At 39.4% G+C, this 19,200-nt stretch overlaps 1 protein-coding gene across 8 annotated transcripts in view; it reads right to left on the reverse strand.

Moving 5' to 3' along the window:
* The window catches only part of LOC148028601 (sodium/hydrogen exchanger 5-like), a 133,075-nt gene extending 119,287 nt beyond the window's left edge, over nucleotides 1-13,788 (reverse strand). For 2 of the 8 annotated variants that reach the window (XM_087688871.1, XM_087688866.1), the window contains exon 1: nucleotides 13,372-13,781. In XM_087688871.1, coding sequence (XP_087544997.1) covers nucleotides 13,372-13,418 — 47 coding nt within the window. In that variant the 5' untranslated portion in view covers nucleotides 13,419-13,781. Of the gene's footprint in view, nucleotides 1-13,371 lie in introns of all 8 variants that reach the window. The other 6 variants (XM_087688865.1, XM_087688864.1, XM_087688868.1 and 3 more) reach the window with 6 other exon arrangements.
* Nucleotides 13,789-19,200: the final 5,412 nt, after the last annotated feature.

The raw sequence follows: 19,200 nt of genomic DNA on the forward strand, positions 1-19,200 counted from the left end.
TCGTTCACATGTGCGAATTGCCTCTTGACGAGGTGATTGCAAAGGTCCATTCGTCGCAACCGAGCACATCAACATCTATTTCACTTACAGACAGTGGAGCTACCCATCGCTGACTTCTATAGAAGAAATTTTCATTTCCTGAGCCCCTGCAACTGACACAATCCATGTAGAAAATAACTCCTAATTTACATTGAATTCAATCTCTCTATCTTGATTTAGGTTAGAAAGCCATGCAATAGGCAACTATTTTTGCCAAGTGTCCATCTCCAACTCCTAGTGTTATCATTCAGGCTGCATTTACTGTCACCACGGCCTTCTAGAGCTGTCGCCATCATCCAAGTGTCGCCGCCTTAACTAGACTGCCTGCGTTTGATCTTCTCTCTCCTATGCAGGATCATCCTCACTATCGCCTACACTCTACACCCTATCACCCACATTAAATTATTTCCATTTGCCTCCCACAACTTGCGCTAGGTTTTCTCTCTCTTTTCCTATTTGCATTTGCTATATATTCTCTCTCCAACTACATGTTTGCATTAGATCAAGTCTTTTGTAGTTGCGTGAAAGGCGACTGAGAAGATGAAGAAGAATTCTAGAGGAATACAGTCCGACACTCAGAGGGCACGAGATCCGTTTCTCCTCCCAGCCTTGCCTAGTTAATTGCTAGCAACTCCCATCGTGATCCGATTGCCAGCCGTCAATTCTTGGTGAGTCCTACTATTCTTGGACTCTCTTTAATTCTAGACTCCCCTAAACCCCGTTCGGGCGCCCAAGGCCCCGGACGGTCATGCCTCGTCCTGTTTTCCGTAATTTACCTTATAAATATAACATTTCCTTCCCCTTAAGAATCGGTTTCGTCCTCGAAAACGATACTTGGAAGGTCTAACTGTAAATTGGGAAACCTTTTCTTTAAGGTACTTACTCGCTCCCATGTTGAGCTTTCTTCTGAACAATCTTTCCACTTAACCAAACATTCTTGATAAATAGTATTCCTTGTTCGTCTATTACGAACATTTAATATTCTTTCTGGTTCATGTGGATTAGATTGGTCATTTAATAGCTCCTCAATATTATCATTTAAAATTAAATTATCCAAATCACCCAGCTTCTTCCTTAACTTACTTACATGAAAAACTGGATGTATTTTACTACCAGCAAGTAGTTGGAGCTTGTAAGCCAATTCTCCCACCTTTTTAAGTATTGTGAAAGGACCACAATACCTAGGTGAAAGCTTTGGACATTGTCCTGTTTTCATGGTTTTAGTTTGTTCAGGCACCTTAAGATAGACCAATTCTCCTTCTTTAAAGGAGATGTCTCTTCGGTGAGGATTTGCATATGCTCTAGCTCGATTTTGAGCTTTTTTAATATTTTCTTGAGCAAATTTTAACATACTATTCATATCCTCCAAAAAATCCTTAGCTGCCTGAACCTTTTCCTGCATGGAGCTCTGGGCTGAAACCCATACATTAACATAAATGGACTATATCCAGTGGAAGAGTGCTTGGCACTATTATATGCAAACTCTGCTATCGGTAGATACTCTTCCCAATTAGTTTGCCTTTTACTTACATATGCCCTAAGCATATCTTCAAGGATTTGGTTAACCCTTTTAGTTTGCCCATCAGTTTGAGGGTGATCCACCGTACTCATGCTAAGTTTAGTATCCAACTTCCTAAATACCGCACGCCAAAATTGACTATCAAATTTTCTATCCCGATCAGAAACTATATTTGCCGGAAGGCCATACAATCGGTATATGTTCTCTACGAACAATCTAGCCAATTCTGGTGTTTTAACATCAGTTGAAGTTGGAATGAACCTAGCCATTTTGGATAGCCTATCCACAATCACCCACACAGAGTCGTGCCCCCTCTGTGTTCTGGGTAAAGAAACAATAAAATCCATGGAGATACTCTCCCACTTTCCCGAAGGAATCTCTAGTGGATGGAGAAGTCCTCCCATTTTCAATCTTCCAGCTTTATTAACCTGGCATTTATTACATTTGACCACATAGTCAAGGACGTCCTTATTCATTCCAGGCCAATAGAACTGCCTTTTAATAAGACTATAAGTCTTATTAACTCCTAGATGTCCCATGCTAGGGGTATCATGATACTCAAAGAGTATCTGGCGCCTTATTTCTGTATCTTTCGAGACACATACCCTACCCTTGTAGAGTAAATAACCATTATCAATGGTAAAATTCTTCCACTTGAATCCAGTTTGAGCAACCCCTAATGCTCCATTTCCTTGTTGAACATCCTCAGATATTCCTTCCTCAGTAGAAGCACTTTCATTTGGATCCCCATTTTTTATTGCTTCCCATATGTTGGAATATGCCGGATCAACCTGGCATTTCCCTTTTAAAGATTCAAGCAAGTTGGAAGTGAACTGAGTAAAACTCAATTCATTTATGATGGGCATTCTGCTGAGTGCATCAGCTACTATATTATACTTTCCTTTTCTATATCTTATCTCATAGTCAAACTCTTGGAGGAGTTCGGCCCATCTAGCTTTACGCCCGTGTAAATCCAGTTGATCATTAAGCCACTTAATGCTTTCATGATCCGATAAAATCAAAAGTTTGGCACCGTACAGATAGTGCCTCCATTTCTTCATTGCATGTACTATTGCATACAGCTCCCTCTCATAAACAGAATAATTATGTTTTGCACGGTCTAATTTCTTGCTTTCAAAAGCAACTGGTCGACCTTCTTGTAATAAGACCACGCCTATCGCCTTATCACTGGCATCGGCTTCAACCACAAATGGTTTATTGGGATCCACTATTAATAATACTGGAGCTGTATGTTCCCCAATTAAAGCTCTTTCCTTTCCCTTTAAGTTGGTCTATCATTGGAACAGCTATTTTGGCATAATCTCGAATGAATCTACAATAAAATCCACATAAACCTAGGATCTGCAGCTCTTCCAGGTTCCTTGGAGATGGCCATTCAATAATTGCCCTAACTTTTTCTGGATCCATTTTGATTCCCTCTTTCGAGATAATATGCCCCAAATATTTGACCTCTTGTGCAAAGAATTCACATTTAGTTTTCTTCGCATAAAGGGAATGTGTTCTTAACAATTGGAATACGAATTGTAAGTGTTCCAAATGTTCTTTTGATTTACTAAATATCAAGATATCATCCAAGAAGACTACTATAAAATGTCCTAGATAGGACCGTAAGACACTATTCATCAGCTTCATAAAGGTAGCTGGTGCATTAGTGAGGCCAAAAGACATCACCAAAAAATCATAATGCTCGTATCTAGTACGAAATGCTGTCTTAGGAACATCCTGTGCCTTAATTCTTACTTGGTGATAGCCTGATCTTAAATCTATCTTTGTGAAGAATTTTGCCCCTTGTAATTGATCAAAAAGATCTTCCATTCTGGGCATAGGAAATTTATTCTTCACCGTTATTTTATTAAGTGCTCTATAATCAACACAAAGTCGCATAGAACCATCTTTTTTCTTTACTAATAAAATTGGCGAAGCCCAAGGTGAATTACTGGGTTGAATAAACCCTTTATCAAGGTATTCCTTAATTTGTCTTTCAACTTCTTGGTGCTGCGTTTCACTTAACTTGTAAGGTGGTTTAGAAATAGGTTGAGTATCCTTATTTGTGTCAATTGGGTGATTTATATCACCCCTATCTGGTGGAAGGCCACTTGGTAAATCAGAAAGAAACACATCTTTAAAGTCATCTAACAAACTACTTAATTCATTATTTACATTCAACTCACAAACATAAGAAAATTGTTGTTTAATATTACAGAAAGTAAAAGTATTTTGTACAGGAAGAGACCATAACATATATACCTCACAAGCTTCCTTCTTTATCAGCTTCTGAACCTCAGTGGAACACAACAAAGGATTATCAGATACTTCATGTTCACCTTGAATGACAAAAGCCTTACCATCCCTTTCAAATTCCAGTGTATTATGATGATAACTACGTTTTAAGGATGGTTCCAATCCCCATAGCCACTCCCTCCCAAGAGCAATATCGGCTCTTTCCATGTTCATAATTTGGAAATCAAGTTTATCTTTATATCCTTGAATCTCAATTTCCAAATTGGATAGCATTGTATCCCATATTTTATTATCTTGACCTTGCATCATACGAACAACATATTGATGCCCACTCTTTTGTTGGGGAAGTTGCAATTTTTTGACAAGTGCATAATTTATAAAATTATGTGTAGCAGAGTCATCAATCATGACTCTAACCCTCTTTCCAGCTATCAATCCATACACTCTAACTAAATCATGTGGCCCAAAGATAGGCTGCCACATAGAAGTTGACATACAACACTTGTGTTGTACATCCATGTGCAAGACCTCTAAAGATTTATACCTTTCATGCCCCTTTAATTCTAAGGTCTGCACTACATGGATTTGTTTTTCTTTTCCCTTGCCCTTGTCCTTATCCTTTCCTTTGTCTTCCCCCTTTTTCCTTTGAGGGCAATTCCAAGCAGCATGGTTAGAGGATAGGCAATTGAAACACAGCTTTTCTTTTTTGGCCTTATCAAAGTCGTCTAGACTTAACTTTGGCCTTACATATTGTTTCTTTTCAAAAGGTTGTTTTTTACCCTTTAAAAATTGCATTTTCCTTTTAAATTTGCCCACAAATTTTGAGGTTTTCAATTCCTTAGACTTGGGCTCCGTATCAGTGAGACTAGTAAGTGTACCTGGACGCATACTATCTTCATTGATTAATGCAAATTTAATTGCCTCTTCCAGCGTCTTAGGTGAACTCCTTTTTACTTCCTTTTTACAGGCTTTATCTAGTCCCCTAATGAATCCTCGTCTTTTGAAATTCATCTATTCCTTCCAATTTGAGGATTATCTCACGATATTCTTCCAAATATGTCAGTAGGGGTCTTCCCTTTTGTCTGACATAATTCCAATCTTCCCAATTTCTTTCCATTTCATTTTCAGGAAGAAATTCTTTCAAAAAGACGGATTCAAATTGAGCCCAAGTTTCAGGTATTTTATTTGCCTCCAATAAGTTTGCCACCATTTATACGCTTTGGGCCCCAAAGTTGAACTAGCCTCCACTGCTTGGAGATGTGGTGGAATATTTTTAAGTTTGTGTAAATCTTCCCATTTTTGGAGAAAATTAAAGATTGTATCTTTATTTCTATCTTTTTCCTCCCCGTGAAACTGAGGGGGTTTCATATCTTTTAGAACTGGATTATCCCTCAACTTGTGGTGGGGTTCCTTAGGATCTCGCATAGTCACATCTAAATCTTTCGATGAAGATGGGATATCCGAGGTTTCTATCTTATTTTTACCCCTTTCTAACAATAAAGTTAATTGAGATTTTATTTCAGTGAGTGTTTGAGTTAAAATTTCTATTTGAACCCCCTGAGCTTGCACACGAGCAGTAAGATCATCAAATTGTTCTCGTGTAGCAAAGAATTCTTCCCACTGTTCTTCTTGCATCTCCGTTTCATGGGGATCTACCATAGGGTGGTCCCCAGAACTAGAACTTTCCATTACTCCCTCTTTCTTTTTTTCTACCATTAATACACTGGAATTGGAAAGCAAAGATAAAAAATTTGTATACAAGGTAAAGTACTTCCCTGGTTATAATGGCAGGGCAACTGTTACTGGTTTTGTTAATAAGCCCGAAGAGTAAGGAACAATTTTTGTCTTCCCGGACTAAACCAGTAAACCAGTCACGCTGGAAATGAAGTTCTTTGGTAGAAACGGAACAATCACGTGAACCACCGATATATCTTCTATGTATAAAGCGGGTCTGACTAACTTCAATCAATCGGTAGCGATTTAACTCTTGGCTTCAGTCGGGTGGAGACGATCCTGCTGCAAAACTGCTCCTCGAAGACAACCGTGTGACGTGTAGGACCTGAAGTACCATCTGACGCTTTTCGTCACGGCTTACAGCAGTCGCCTCACGCTTCGCTTCACGCCTTTCGTCTCCCTGTTGCGTGTCACAATGAAAGGCGATTGAGAAGATGAAGAAGAATTCTAGAGGAACGCAGTCCAACACTCAGAGGGCACGAGATCCGTTTCTCCTCCCAGCCTTGCCTAGTTAATTGCTGGCAACTCCCATCGTGATCCGATTGCCAGCCGTCAATTCTTGGTGAGTCCTACTATTCTTGGACTCTCTTTAATTCTAGGCTCCCCTAAAACCCATTCGGGCGCCCAAGGCCCCGGACGGTCATGCCTCGTGCCTGTTTCCCGTAATTTACCTTATAAATATAACATTGCGTTTGCTAATGTTCGACACACAAAGGCTGCTGTGCTGCATTTCGAGATCCGTTCAAAGTATGACACTCTCTCTAGCTCATAACCTCTACCTTGATCCTAGGGATACTAGAGTTCAAGGTTCAATATTCACCACATAGTGTGTTTGTTGTATGAGCATTGTATATTCAATAGTCATTCACTTCATTATTTTTTATGTCCGCTCCCTCTGAGTTATCCTAATCCTAACTATGTTCTGTGTTTATCAATTTGTGCTTTGTCATACAATTGATTTTGTGTTTTCTATATTGAGAACATTTCTTCACGAGGCATTCTCTACACTCTTACATACTTTTACAACATGTATTCACTTCAAAGATTCTTCTCTCTATGTTTATCTCTATGTTTGAGTTTTTAATTTTGCATTTGCGTTTTGCATTTTGCATTTAGAACTAGAGTGTTTCTTGTCACTGTCTGAGTCTGTGTGTTTCAGTCTTGGACGTACATGTGTGTTTCCTCAATGAAAACCCTAGCATATCTTCACATGGTATCAGAGCCAGTGCTCTTCTAAAGAGTATCCTACGGTGATTGTTCTTTGTGCAAGACTCACACACTACTCGATTCTAATTATCTCAAGCACTTTCTTCTAGGAATCCTATGACGTCCTATCAAAATTCTCCATCATTGGAGGCTCTAAGAAGGCATTATCGTCTCAAGAAGGAGGTAGATACACCTTGGTCCTTCACCTTTATCATCTTCTTCTTCATGTTTTGGTCATCTTACAAATGAAGTATTTGAGGAGTACTTGCGCATCATGCACACTCGGGTTTACACCCCTCAAACGAGTGCTAATACTCCGTCCGAATCAATTGGTGAGACTGGCTCTCTCTCTGATCTTAAAGGAACCACAACATTTGACATATCTGGCAATCAATCTCCTTCATCAGAGCCAGGCCTTATGTCAAATTCGTACAACCCTTTTGAGTCGTATGAGCCAAAACCCTCTTCTATTTCTCCTTTTGGTGTGCAGGATTTGGATGGTTTTCAGTACGTTAACTTTAATAGAATAGGCTCCCGAAGCAGACACCCTTCATCAAGTATACCTTTACCATCTGTTTCATTTGAGCAAGTAAACCACACTTCTCAACTCCCTCCCATCCCACCACTATCTTCTCCACATTCTAATCTACTCACATCTTCATTCCAAAACATACGATTACACTCCACTTGCACTCACAGCACACTAGGGTTTGGATCTTCCATCTCAACACCTAGCACTTTCTCATTCCCCATCCCACCATCTATCTACCCTCCATTCACTCCACCTCTTGGTGCATCATTAGGAAAAATGCCATCCTTTAACACTATACCTTCCACATATCCCCACTTCATCACATCCTTACCTTCTAGGAAGGCTGTGATGGGCATTCCCCTCATCACCCCCAGACGCTCACAACCCCTCCCACACAACCTTTCAAATGCAAGGATTTTCACCCTCTGCTTATGGATTGTCATCACATATCCCTTCAGTCACTCCTACGCATAGATTTCCATCCTTTGCTCCACATGTCCCTATCCCTCCACCATGGGCTCCTCATGCAGTTATCATGCACATACCTAGCACACCCATGCCCACGTTTGGAACCATTGTACACACTTCTCGTATGCATGGTGGGCACTATGGGATTACTTTCCCGCTATAGTCCATTCCCCCACCCTATCCACCCTACCCCCATTACACATCTTCTCTATCTCCTAGCACCTACCACTCCTGTTGCAACGGCCAAGAATGCCTTCATGGGTAAGACTCGTTTTAATAGGTTCAATTTCACCACTTGGCCGAACTTCATGCAACAAGTGCTTGAATCTCACGGTCTTTGGGACCTCGTCATTGATACCGAACCAAATCCTCGATTAGTTCAACCTACCACATCCATCAATGAAGATCCCACAATGCTACGGCCAATGTTAGGTAATGCAGGAATTGCTTCCTGTGTTCCACTCCCTATTATAGCATTTTTCCCTCACATTTGAGCATTGGAGTCATCTCATTGACCACTATGTAGTACGAGATCGCATTCCACGTATCAATCTCAATTTTGAGCTTCAAGGGTTTTCCATTAAGAAAGGGGACGATTTGAAAGTCAAGTTGGCCGAATATCGACAATTATTCCAAGACTGATGATGATTAGGTCACGTTCTTCTTTAACAAGTTGCCCAACAAATACTTCCACTTTATCTAGCACATTATCTCACTATCTAGATTGCCAACCTTCTACAAGTTTTTGAGTGTTAGTTCTTGACTTACATGAGGCTGCACGAACAAGTCTACAAGAGAGCCTCCACATAGTCTTACTCAAAGGGGCAAGGGTTGGTTGCCTCTTCTTCGAGGGGAAGAAACCAACAATGCCAAGAACTCACAAGATGCGAAGGCAAACCAAAACAAGGGTGACACCCCTTCCTCCAACAGAACCAAAGAAACACAACCCCTTTGATAGCAAATTCCTAATAAGAAACATAGATTTTGCATACACTACCAAAGGTCAGGCCATGTGGACTAGGAGTGTCATACCAAGGCCCAAGGTCTTCCACCTAGAAAACCACAAGAAGCTATTGTGATTGCCTCCACTCTGCCTGGCCAACCTAGTGGGGCTATGCTTCCCATTAATGCACCATCTACTCCATCTATCCCAATGGCTATTGGACATGTGACCCGCAAACAGCCTCAACAGCCTATCTCCTTCACTACTCCTAAAGGATTGGCTGATTGGTCTGCTAGTGGCCCACCTATTGCACTTTACGCATCCATTCTTGGGGCATCCACTAAACCTTCTAGGACTACTTTCCTACCTCGTTCTACGCAATGGTAGCCATACACTTAGCCATTCCCTTTTTTAGACTTCCGCTGCATACTTACATACTACTTATATTGCACTTAGCTTTACTTTCCTTTACTTTTAGTTTTGTTTTTTGGAGCATTTTAGTACTCAGCTCTATGCTTGCAGATTTTAATCTCTTTTGCAAGGTTTTCAATTTCAATGTAGGGCTAACATGGAAGTTTGCATCAATCCTTCCTAAGTTGGGGACAGGAGCTGTGTATCATTTCTTTCATGGTTTCATCTACTTGGAGTTTTACTCTTCTACCAACATGGAGACTTCCCCTCTCGAGTCAGATCCTATAGCGTCAGCCGTCTCTCTTGATGCTATCATGGCAGTGTCTTCTATCCTTGTTCTTCCAAAAGGGATGCTTTATCATCTTCATCCACATGGTTCTCAAGCACCATACAAAGACCGATATCCTCACGCTTCTCTTCCTTATTCAACATTGCCCTTATCTTTGACATCAACCTTCCCTCCCTCCCTCTTGTACCTTCCCCTATGCATTGCATAATTTTATCATCTTTACACTAGGGCACTTGGAAAAGTAAGCAATTTTCACACGAGGACATTGTTCAAGTGGCACTTGCTGCATGAGCATTCTTTAACATGTAGCATACTATGCATCCCATTGTGCACAACACCACTGGACAAATCCTAAGTTGTCTCCACCAATAGATTACGCCACCATCCTTTTTCACATGACACTTCATCACCTTTCCCTCATCACATCCACATCCTCAAGTGGATAGGTAAGCTTATACTATTTTGTGATGTGTTGGGTGTACCATCCCTACCCTTGTCTTCTAGATCATCATTACTTAATCAATCACCACCACTCAAATTAACTTTCCACCCACCCAAAAAAAAAAGGTTTAATATGCTTCCATCCACCTTAATAAGCCTTGGTAGGCCATTGGTCAGCCGACAAGCACCCTTTGTCCAATGCCCTGTCATCTCTAGGGTGACTACTTGGACTCCCTTAGTAAGATAACCATCACCTCTATAGCCTTGGTAAGCCACCGGGCAACCAACGTACACCCTTTGCCCAATGCCCTTGATACTTTGAGGTGGGACAGATTGAGGTAAACATGGCAAGCATTTCCTTTTAGGCTCGGTTTTGGACATGAGAGGGGGTGTTGAGCTAAAATACACTTTATAGCTGATTAGCATCTTTAAGTACCCCCAAAACATGCTTGATTAATAAAAATGCAAAATTGATATGCAGTTCGAGAGAGTTTTAGTGGTTCCTCAAAATTCTAATTTATACAATACCCTTCAACATCTATAAATAGACACGCTGCCCACCATTCAGCCTAATCCTTTGTGCAAGTCTCTCACTCTACCATACAGATTTGAGCCATAAACCACCTACCATCTATTGTCCAATCATCACCAACTACAGCCCATCACTATATTTTCAACCATCGCCTTGCTATTTGAAGGTCTTCATCTACTTTATCATCATAGCATCTAATCAACCTGCGTTTTTAGAATCTCAAACCAGGCGACAGGCTCTACTGCCATCTCTCCCACCAGGCGACTGCTGCAATACTTGTGCTTTTGCTATCCAACAGGCCGCCTACATCAGCACACACCTCTCTTATTTTTGCTTGATAGTTCTTTGCCTCCGGTGACCAATTTTCAACCTTCCATGGTGGTACACTACTGCATTTACCAAATTGCAATCTCTGAAGCTACTGTGCTTTGGTAACTAGCCTGTTTCCCTTTATTATTCAGCAATCTCTCATCTCGGATTGGTGGTTACAACACTTGGGATCCATCTTCTCCTCTCTGTGTTTGAGTTTTGATTGTCACTCTCTAAGTCTTTGTGTTTCCGCCTTGGTCGTACATGCTATGTTTCCTCACATTCAAGATAATATATTGTTTGTTGTACAGATACGGGAGGAAGAAAGAGAGCGAGAGAGAGACAATAGAGATGAATCTTTAATGTTTTACATATCGTATTGGGAACATGCATTACGTTGTTGTGAGAATGAGAGAGTGTGGTGTGATGGTTTATATAATGCAATAAGTAGTAAGCTCAATGTTTAGGGTATAGTTCATGAGGAAGGTATTGAGAGAGAGAGAGAGAGAGAGAGAGAGAGAGAGAGAGAGAGAGAGAACACAAAGGGAGGAAAGAGGGGGTAAAACAACATTGCTTTACAAGCGGCCTAATGGCTTGTATTTCTGCTGGTCCTAAGCACACAAGCATATTATATACGTTTATACACACACACACACACACACACATAATATATTAATAATATATTACGTATATATATTAATAGTATATTATCCATATAAAGCGGAAGGCGAGGGGAGTAAACACCATTGCTTTATATGCACTCCGATGACCCATGCTTGCATAGGTCTTAGCATGGAGCACTAGTATACTTAATAGAGATATCATTATGCATGTAATAGCTTTGAGTTCTATGTACTAAATTTTTGTATACTTAATAGAGATATTATTGTGCATATAATAGCTTTGAGTTCTATGTACTAAATTTTTGTATACTTAATAGAGATATTATTGTGCATATAATAGCTTTGAGGTCTATGTGCTAAATTTTTTAGTTATATAATTTCTGTACGTAAAAAGTTGCATATGTGTGGTGTGTAGATATTATTTATCGTAAGTGTTCATTCTTATGTCATGACTCTGAGTTTTTCACGAGCTCACAATACCAAATTATAAGAATATGCTCCAAGAGATCATACTTATTTTCAACTTGCAAAGCTAGCAGAGTAAATCATAATGAGACGCCAATCACTCTCGTCGAGGATTCCAAAAGATAGAGGAAACATTAGAAAGCGATGATGAGAGCAAATGTCTTGATTTCTCAACTATGGTAATGGAATCCATTCATCAATGTCGATACCCCTACAATTTTTACTTAGTATATTTTTCTTGAAGGTTGGATAAGGCTCTAAATGCACAGCCTATCTTCAAGATATTTCTATCTATAATACAAACAAGTAGATTGGCAAGAATATGCAACAGTTCGAGTTAACATGTATGCATTGTAATTCTATTTTGAAAAAATCTTTTGACAAATTCACCACATGATGTCAACAAAGTAACAACATATGTTGCTTGATTCTAGCCATGTTATCAGCTTAAAAAGTTAATGTCATGATGTTTTTTTTACATGCATCGTCAAAAAAAATAGATCAAAGTAAAAGTGGCACTATGAGTCTTTAAACAAGATATGAGCAAAAGATCTGGCAGCCAAACTTGGGCAAACCGAAGAACCAAGCAGCTGCTTATTAGTTTTTCCACATTTGTTTAACAGACATAGCTCTAGTCGATCTTTATCTTTAGCACACAAAACAATAGACGAGCACCTTTGAAAGTTTTGAGTGCTTATGAGCTTTGCTAATTTTCCAAAATAAGTGATCACATTAACTTTGAATAGGAAGTATGTATCATTCAATCTTCCTGATGATAATTAGGATTTGTACATCAGAATAGAGTTTTACTTATAGCTAGAAATTTCTTCTATCTTTCGGCTTATCCATGGATCTTGGATAGCTAAGTGATTTTATCAAATGGAGTTGCAGCGCGTACATCCACATTTTGGTATTTAGTGGAACTGTCTATATATCCTTCTTTGTAGTAGTTATGACGAGGGTAACTCCCTAGAATAGCAATCCTATTGACTGAGATGGACTTCATTAGTTCTTCATATACATAATGATTTTGGCTGAACTCTGGCATGCTTCTTGGATAGTGGCTCAAGAGACTATGGATAGGGAGGAGGCCACATTGTTATGAATCATCAGAGACATATCTGCACAAAAGAAAAGCTCGACTAATCCTGCTAGTCATGGCTTGAAAGCAAGCAAGCAGTTGGATCCATTTCATCAAGTCTAGCATAGAGTCAGCGTCTCGCTCCTGTTGTTGCTTCCACCTCATCAATCAGGCACGATAGTCTGCAACTGCAGAAGATGCCTGTGTCTTCCTAAGGTTTAGTAAGTAGTGATTAGCATCATCCTAATCGTGATCATCATCACTAACATATCATGAAGCACATATCATGGCTTCATTATTATCATTAATATGCACGTGCCGATTGATTTTGTAGACTTATCCCTACAATAAGTTCCAATGTTCCAACTGGTTTGGCAGCACTACCGTTACAAACGAAAGCAGGGGACAACAACTCCACAAAAAACAACCATCCTACCTAGACAGGAGGAAAACAGAGACAGAGAGAGAGAGAGAGAGTGTGTGTGTGTGTGTGTGTGCGTGTGTGTGAAGGACTTACAAAGATGATAATGATGTTGATGGAAGAGCCGAGAGGAAGATCTGCATACCCGGGCTGAAACTTGCTGAGACTCCCGGACTCGCGACGAGAGAGAGAGAGAGAGAGAGAGAGAGAGAGAGAGAGAGAGAACTCTGATGAGTCGAGGCTCGACCAGACCTTCTTCTAATCTGCGTCTGGAATCAGATGCTGGCATCCTTCGACCGCCTTCTCTGTGCCACATCAATTATCATCGCTCCGGCGGGCTCTGCATCAAGTCGAGAGAGAAGCGGTGAATAGATTTAATGCAAACACGATGGATCAAAGAAGGCCGGGAGGGAGGGAGGGAGAGAGAGAGAGAGATCTAATCGGGTTTTTGTGAAAAAAATTTCCTAGAAAAGCTGGCTTCGGAGATCGTTCTTCGCTTGCCACGTAGGCTAGGTAGTTAACGTGTCAAGTTTGGTTTTTGCCTCAGTAGGCTAAGCGGACTGCACCCAACTTGCCCATTTTGTCAGAAATGCTGTCTTCGTGATTTTCGGGAAAAACCTTTTAGCGCAAGGGTGGCGAAGAGAGCAGGCAAGGTCAGAAATTAATTTTTACACCCTCCACTGCCCCACATGATCAACTCAAACGTCTGGAAAAAAAATTAGTGTTGTGAAAAAGGCCTAGAGAACTCTTGCAAGCCTTCCCTAATAAGAGAAGGGGATTTGTGACAAAAAACTCTGCCAAATTATCTTTTTATTGTCCTCTCTCTTCCAATTAGATCGTCCAATTTTTATTTATTTTATTATTATATTATTTGCACTATAGGTTCGAAAATTCTCGAACCTCCCTCTCCCTTCCTCTCTTTTTTATGTGTAATCTCTCATTTTCTCTTCGCCCTCCCTTTTTTCATTAAAGTCTCCTTCCGCCTTCCCTTTTTTAAATTACAACCCCCTCCCCTCTCTCACTTATAAGTTATAGTCTCTCTCTTTTTTTCCCCCCTTCCCCCTCTCACTCTCATATGTAGGGTCCACGTTCTCTCTCTCTCTCTCTCTCTCTCTCTCTCTCTCTCTCTCTCTCTCATAAAACTTTGTAGTTTAAACTTTTCTTTTAATTAAATATTTTTAAACATTTTTTTATTTAAAGTTTTTTTAACATAGTTTTCATTCACTTTGAGAGGGAGATAGAAAAAGAGAGAGAGAGAGAGAGAGAGAGAAAAGAATAAGAATAAGAAGAAGAAGAAGACGAAGAGAGGAGGGGAAAAAGAGAAAAGATAATAGTCTTTTTCAAATTAATATTTTTCTTATGTCCCTCCCCCCCTCTCTCATGTAGGGCCTAGGCTCTCTCTCTCTCTCTCTCTCAGATTAAACTTTTTAATTTAATTTTTTTAATTAAATAAAGAGAGAGAGAGAGAGAGAAAGAGAAATATACAAAGAGGGAAAAAGAAAGAAGAGGAGAGGAGGGAAAGAGAGATAGAGAGAGAGAGAGAGAGAGAGAGAGAAAGAAAAAATGAAAAGAGAGGGGAGAGGGGAGAGAGAGAGAGAAAATAAGAAGAAGAAGAGAGAATTTGAACACAAAGAGAGAATTATAAAGAGAGGAAATATAAAATTAAAAAGAAAGAGGAAATTAAAAAAATAAAGAGAATTTAAAAAAAGAAAAAAGAGGAAAGAGAGAAAAGAGAGGAGAGGGGGAGAGAGAGAAAGAAAGAAAGAGGAAAAAAGAAAAAGAGGAAGAGAGATGGGAAAAACGAGAAAAGAGAAAAGTCTTTTTTAAATTTAAATATTTTTTGAGAGAGAGAAAGGGAGAGAGGAGAGAGGGGGAGAGAGAGAGAGAGAGAGAAAATATAAATTTTAAAGAGAGAGAGGGAAGAAGAAAAAAATGAAAATTAGAAGAAAGGATAGGAGAAGAAAAGGGGGCGGAGAGAGAGAAAGAGAGAGGAGAATAAGAGAGAGAATATCAATATAAAGAGAGAATTATATATAGAAAAAGATTAAATTTACATACTTTAAGAGGGAGGGGAAAAGTGAAAGAATAATAAATAAGAAGAGAAAGAGAGAGAGAAGAAAAGCGTAGAGAAGAAAAGGAGAGACAAAGAGAGAGAAAAGAAAATGAAGATAGAAAAAGAAGAAGAAAAAAAAAGGAAAAAAGAGGAGAGGGAGAGAGAAGGAAAAGACAAGAGAGAGGGGGGAGAATAAAAGGAGAGACATAGAGAGAGAGAGAGAAGAAAAGTGAGGAGAGAAAAAAAGGAGAGAGAGAGAGAGAGAACCAAGAGAGGAAAAAAAATATAAAATAGAAGGCAGAGAAAGAGAGAGAGAATTAGACATAGGGAATTTTGGGGGGGGAGGGGAGGGGAAAGAGAGAGAGAGAGAGTGTGTGTGTGTGTGTGTGTGTGTAAATTAAAAAATTAGAAACAGAGAGGAAAAAGAGGAGAGAGAAAGATGAGTAATGGATTGTTGAGTGGCGCTGCCCTGCGATAGCACGGCAACTTCGCTCACTTCTTCACCAACCGCGAAGCGGCCTAGCATTCCATGCGTGCTTCTGTTAAAGTGAAATTACAACTAACTATGCCATACAAATGTCTTGGTTGAAATTTTTCATGGCTTAACTTACTATTATATTATTTTCACTATGGGTTCAAAAAACCCCGAATCTTCAGAGGGCTTCCCAAACCTGCCCCCTATTCCAAACTTCCTTTTTTTAATCAGAACCCCCTCCCCTCCCCTCTTTCTCATGTGTAATCTCTCGTTTTTTCTTCCCCCTCCCTTTTTTCATTAAATTCTCCCTTCCCCCCTCTCTCTCACTTATAAGTTATAATCTCTCTCTTTCTTTTCCCCCTCCCCCCTCTCTCTCTCATGTGTAGGGCCCACTATATTATTTTCATTGTAGGTTCGAAAATCCTCGAACATCCAGATGGCTTCCCGAATCTGCTCCCTTTTCCAAATCTCCTTTTTTCAATCCAAATCCCCTCCCCTCCCCTCTTTCTCACTTGTAATCTCTCATTTTCTCTTTCCCCTCCCTTTTTCATGAAAGTCTCCCTCCCCCCTCCCTTTTTTAAATTAAAACCCTCTTCCCTCTCTCTCACTTTATAAACTCTCTCTTTCTTTTCCCCCTCCCCCCTCTCTCTCTCTCATGTGTAGGGCCCACATTCTCTCTCTCTCTCTCTCTCTCTCTCTCAAAGTGTGTGAAAACTATGTTCGAAAAAATTTAAATTAAAAAAGTTTTTAAAAACGTTTAATTAAAAGAAAAGTTTAATCTATAAGAGAGAGAGAGAGAGAAAGAAGAAGAATGATAGAAAGAAAAAGAGAGAGAAGAGGGGGGAAAGAGGAAAGAGAATAGTCTTTTTTAAATTAACATTTTTCTTCTGCCCCTCCCCCCTCTCTCATGTAGGGCCTAGTTCTCTCTCTCTCTCTGTGTATTTTAGATTAAATATTTTAATTAAATAAGAAGAGAGAGACAGAGAGAGAAAGGGAGGGAGAGAGAGAAATATATAAAGAGTGAAAAAGAAAGAAGAGAAGACGGAGGGAGGGAGAGAGAGAGAGAGAGAGAGAGAGAGAACAGAGAGAGGAATTTGAGAGAGAGAGAGAGAGAGAGTGTGTGTGTGTGTGTGTGAAAAGGAAAAGAGAGGAGAGAGGGGGAGGGGGGAGAAGAAAAGGGGGAAGAGAGAAAGGGAGAAGAAAATGAGAGAGAAAATAAGAAGTGAGAGAATTTGAACACAAAGAGAGAATTATAGAGAGAGAAAAGATAAAATTTAAAAGAAAGAGAAAAGGAAAAAGGAAAAAAGAGGAGAGAGAATGAAAAAAGAGGAGAGGGGCGAGAGAGAGAGAAAGAAAGAAAGAGAGAAGAAGAAAGAGGAAAAAAATGAAAAGAGGAAGAAAGATGGAAAAAAAAGTGAAAAGAGAAAAGTATTTTTTTAATTTAAATATTTTTTGAGAGAGAGAGAAGGGAGAGAGAAGGAGAGAGAAAAAAATATAAAATTTAAAAGAGAGAGGGGGAGAGAAGAAAAATTTAAAATTTAAAAGAGAGAGGGAGAGAAGAAAAAAAAATTAAGAGAAAGGGAAGGAGAAGAAAAGGGGGGGAAGAGAGTGAGAGAGAGGAGAAGAAGAGAGAATATCAATATAAAGAGAGAATTATATATAGGAAAAAGATAGAATTTACATACTTTAAGAGAGACTTGGGGGGGAAGAAAGTGAAAGAAGAAGAAGAAGAGGAGAGAGAGTGAGAGAAGAAAGAGAGAGAGAGAGAGAGAGAGAGAGAGAGAGAGAAAATAAACAAATTAAAAAGAAAATGAAGAGAGAGAATAAGAAAAAAAGAGGAGAGAGAGAGAGAAGGAAAAGAGATGAGAGAGGGGGAGAATAAAATGAGAGAAATAGAGAGAGAGAATAAAAGCGAGGAGAAAAAAAACTAAAATAGAAGGCAAAGAAAGAGAGAGAGAGAGAGAGAGAATTATTTTGGCTACAGGTTCAAAAATCCTCGAACCTCCACAGGGCTTCCCAAACCTATTTCCTTTTCCAAACCTCCTTTTTTCAATCAAAACCCCCTCCCTTCCTCTCTTTCTCATGTGCAATCTCTCATTTTCTATTCCCTCAACCTTTTTTCATTGAAGTCTCTCTCCCCCCTCCCTTTTTTAAACTAAAACCCCCTCCCCTCTCTCTCACTTATAAGTTATAATCTCTCTATTTCTTTTTCCCCTCCCCCTTTTTTGAACATAAAAAAACGTTTAAAAATATTTAATTAAAAGAAAAGTTTAAGCTAAAAAGTTTAATCTATGAGAGAGAGAGAGAGAGAGAGAGTAAGAATAAGAAAAAGAAGAAGATGGAGAGAGGAGGGGAGAAAGAGAAAAGAGAATAGTCTTTTTTAAATTAACATTTTTCTTCTGCCTCTCCCTCCCTCCCTCTCTCTCTCTCTCTCTCTCTCTCTCTCTCTCTCTATACAAAGAACTATACAGAGAGAGAGAGAGAGAGAGAACTATACAGAGAGGAAAAAAGAAAGAAGAGGAGACGGAGGTGAAGAGAGAGAAAATATACCATTTAAGAGAGAGAATGAGAAAAAGAAAAAAAGAAAAGAGAGGAAAGAGTGGGGAGAGAGACAAAGAAGAAAAGGAGAGAGAATTTGAACACGGAGAGAGATTTATAGAGAGGAAATATAAAATTTAAAAGAAATAGAAAAAAATTAAAGAGAGAAAAAAAGGAGAGAGAAAAGAGAAAAGTTTTTTTTAATTTAAATATTTGTTGAGAGAGAGAGGAAGGGGGAGAGAGAGAGAAAAGATAAAATTTAAAAGAGAGAGAGGGAGAGAAGAAAAAAATGAAAATTAGGAGAAAGGGGAGGGGAGAGAGAGAGAGAGGGGAGAAGAAGAGAGAGAATATCAATATAAAGAGAATTATATATAGGAAAAAGATAAAATTTACATACTTTAAGAGAGAGAGAAAGTGAAAGAATAATAAATAAGAAGAGAAAGAGAGAGAGAGAGAAAAAGAGAGAAGAAAAGGAGAGAGAGATAGAGAGAAAAGAAAAATTAAAAAGAAACTGAAGAGAGAAAGAGAAGAAAAAAAAAAGGAAAAAGGAGGAGAGGGAGAGAGAAGAAAAAGATAAGAGAGAGGGGGAGAATTAAAAGAGAGAGAGAGAGAGAGAGAGAGAACCAGGAGAGGAAAAAAACTAAAATAGAAGGTAGAGAAAGATAGAGAGAGAGAACCAGGAGAGGGAAAAAAACTAAAATAGAAGGCACACACAGAGAGAGAGAGAGAGAGAATTAGACATAGGGAATTAGGGGGGAGGGGGGAGAAAAGAGAGAGAGAGAGAGAGAGAGAGAGAGAGAGAGAGAGAGAAAGTGTGTGTGTGTGTGTGTGTGTGTAAATTCAAAAATTAGAAACAGAG

This window comes from Lygodium microphyllum, chromosome 11 (assembly GCF_053477565.2).
Source record: "Lygodium microphyllum isolate KBCC chromosome 11, Lygodium_microphyllum_v1.1.10, whole genome shotgun sequence".
Classification (NCBI taxonomy): domain Eukaryota; kingdom Viridiplantae; phylum Streptophyta; class Polypodiopsida; order Schizaeales; family Lygodiaceae; genus Lygodium; species Lygodium microphyllum.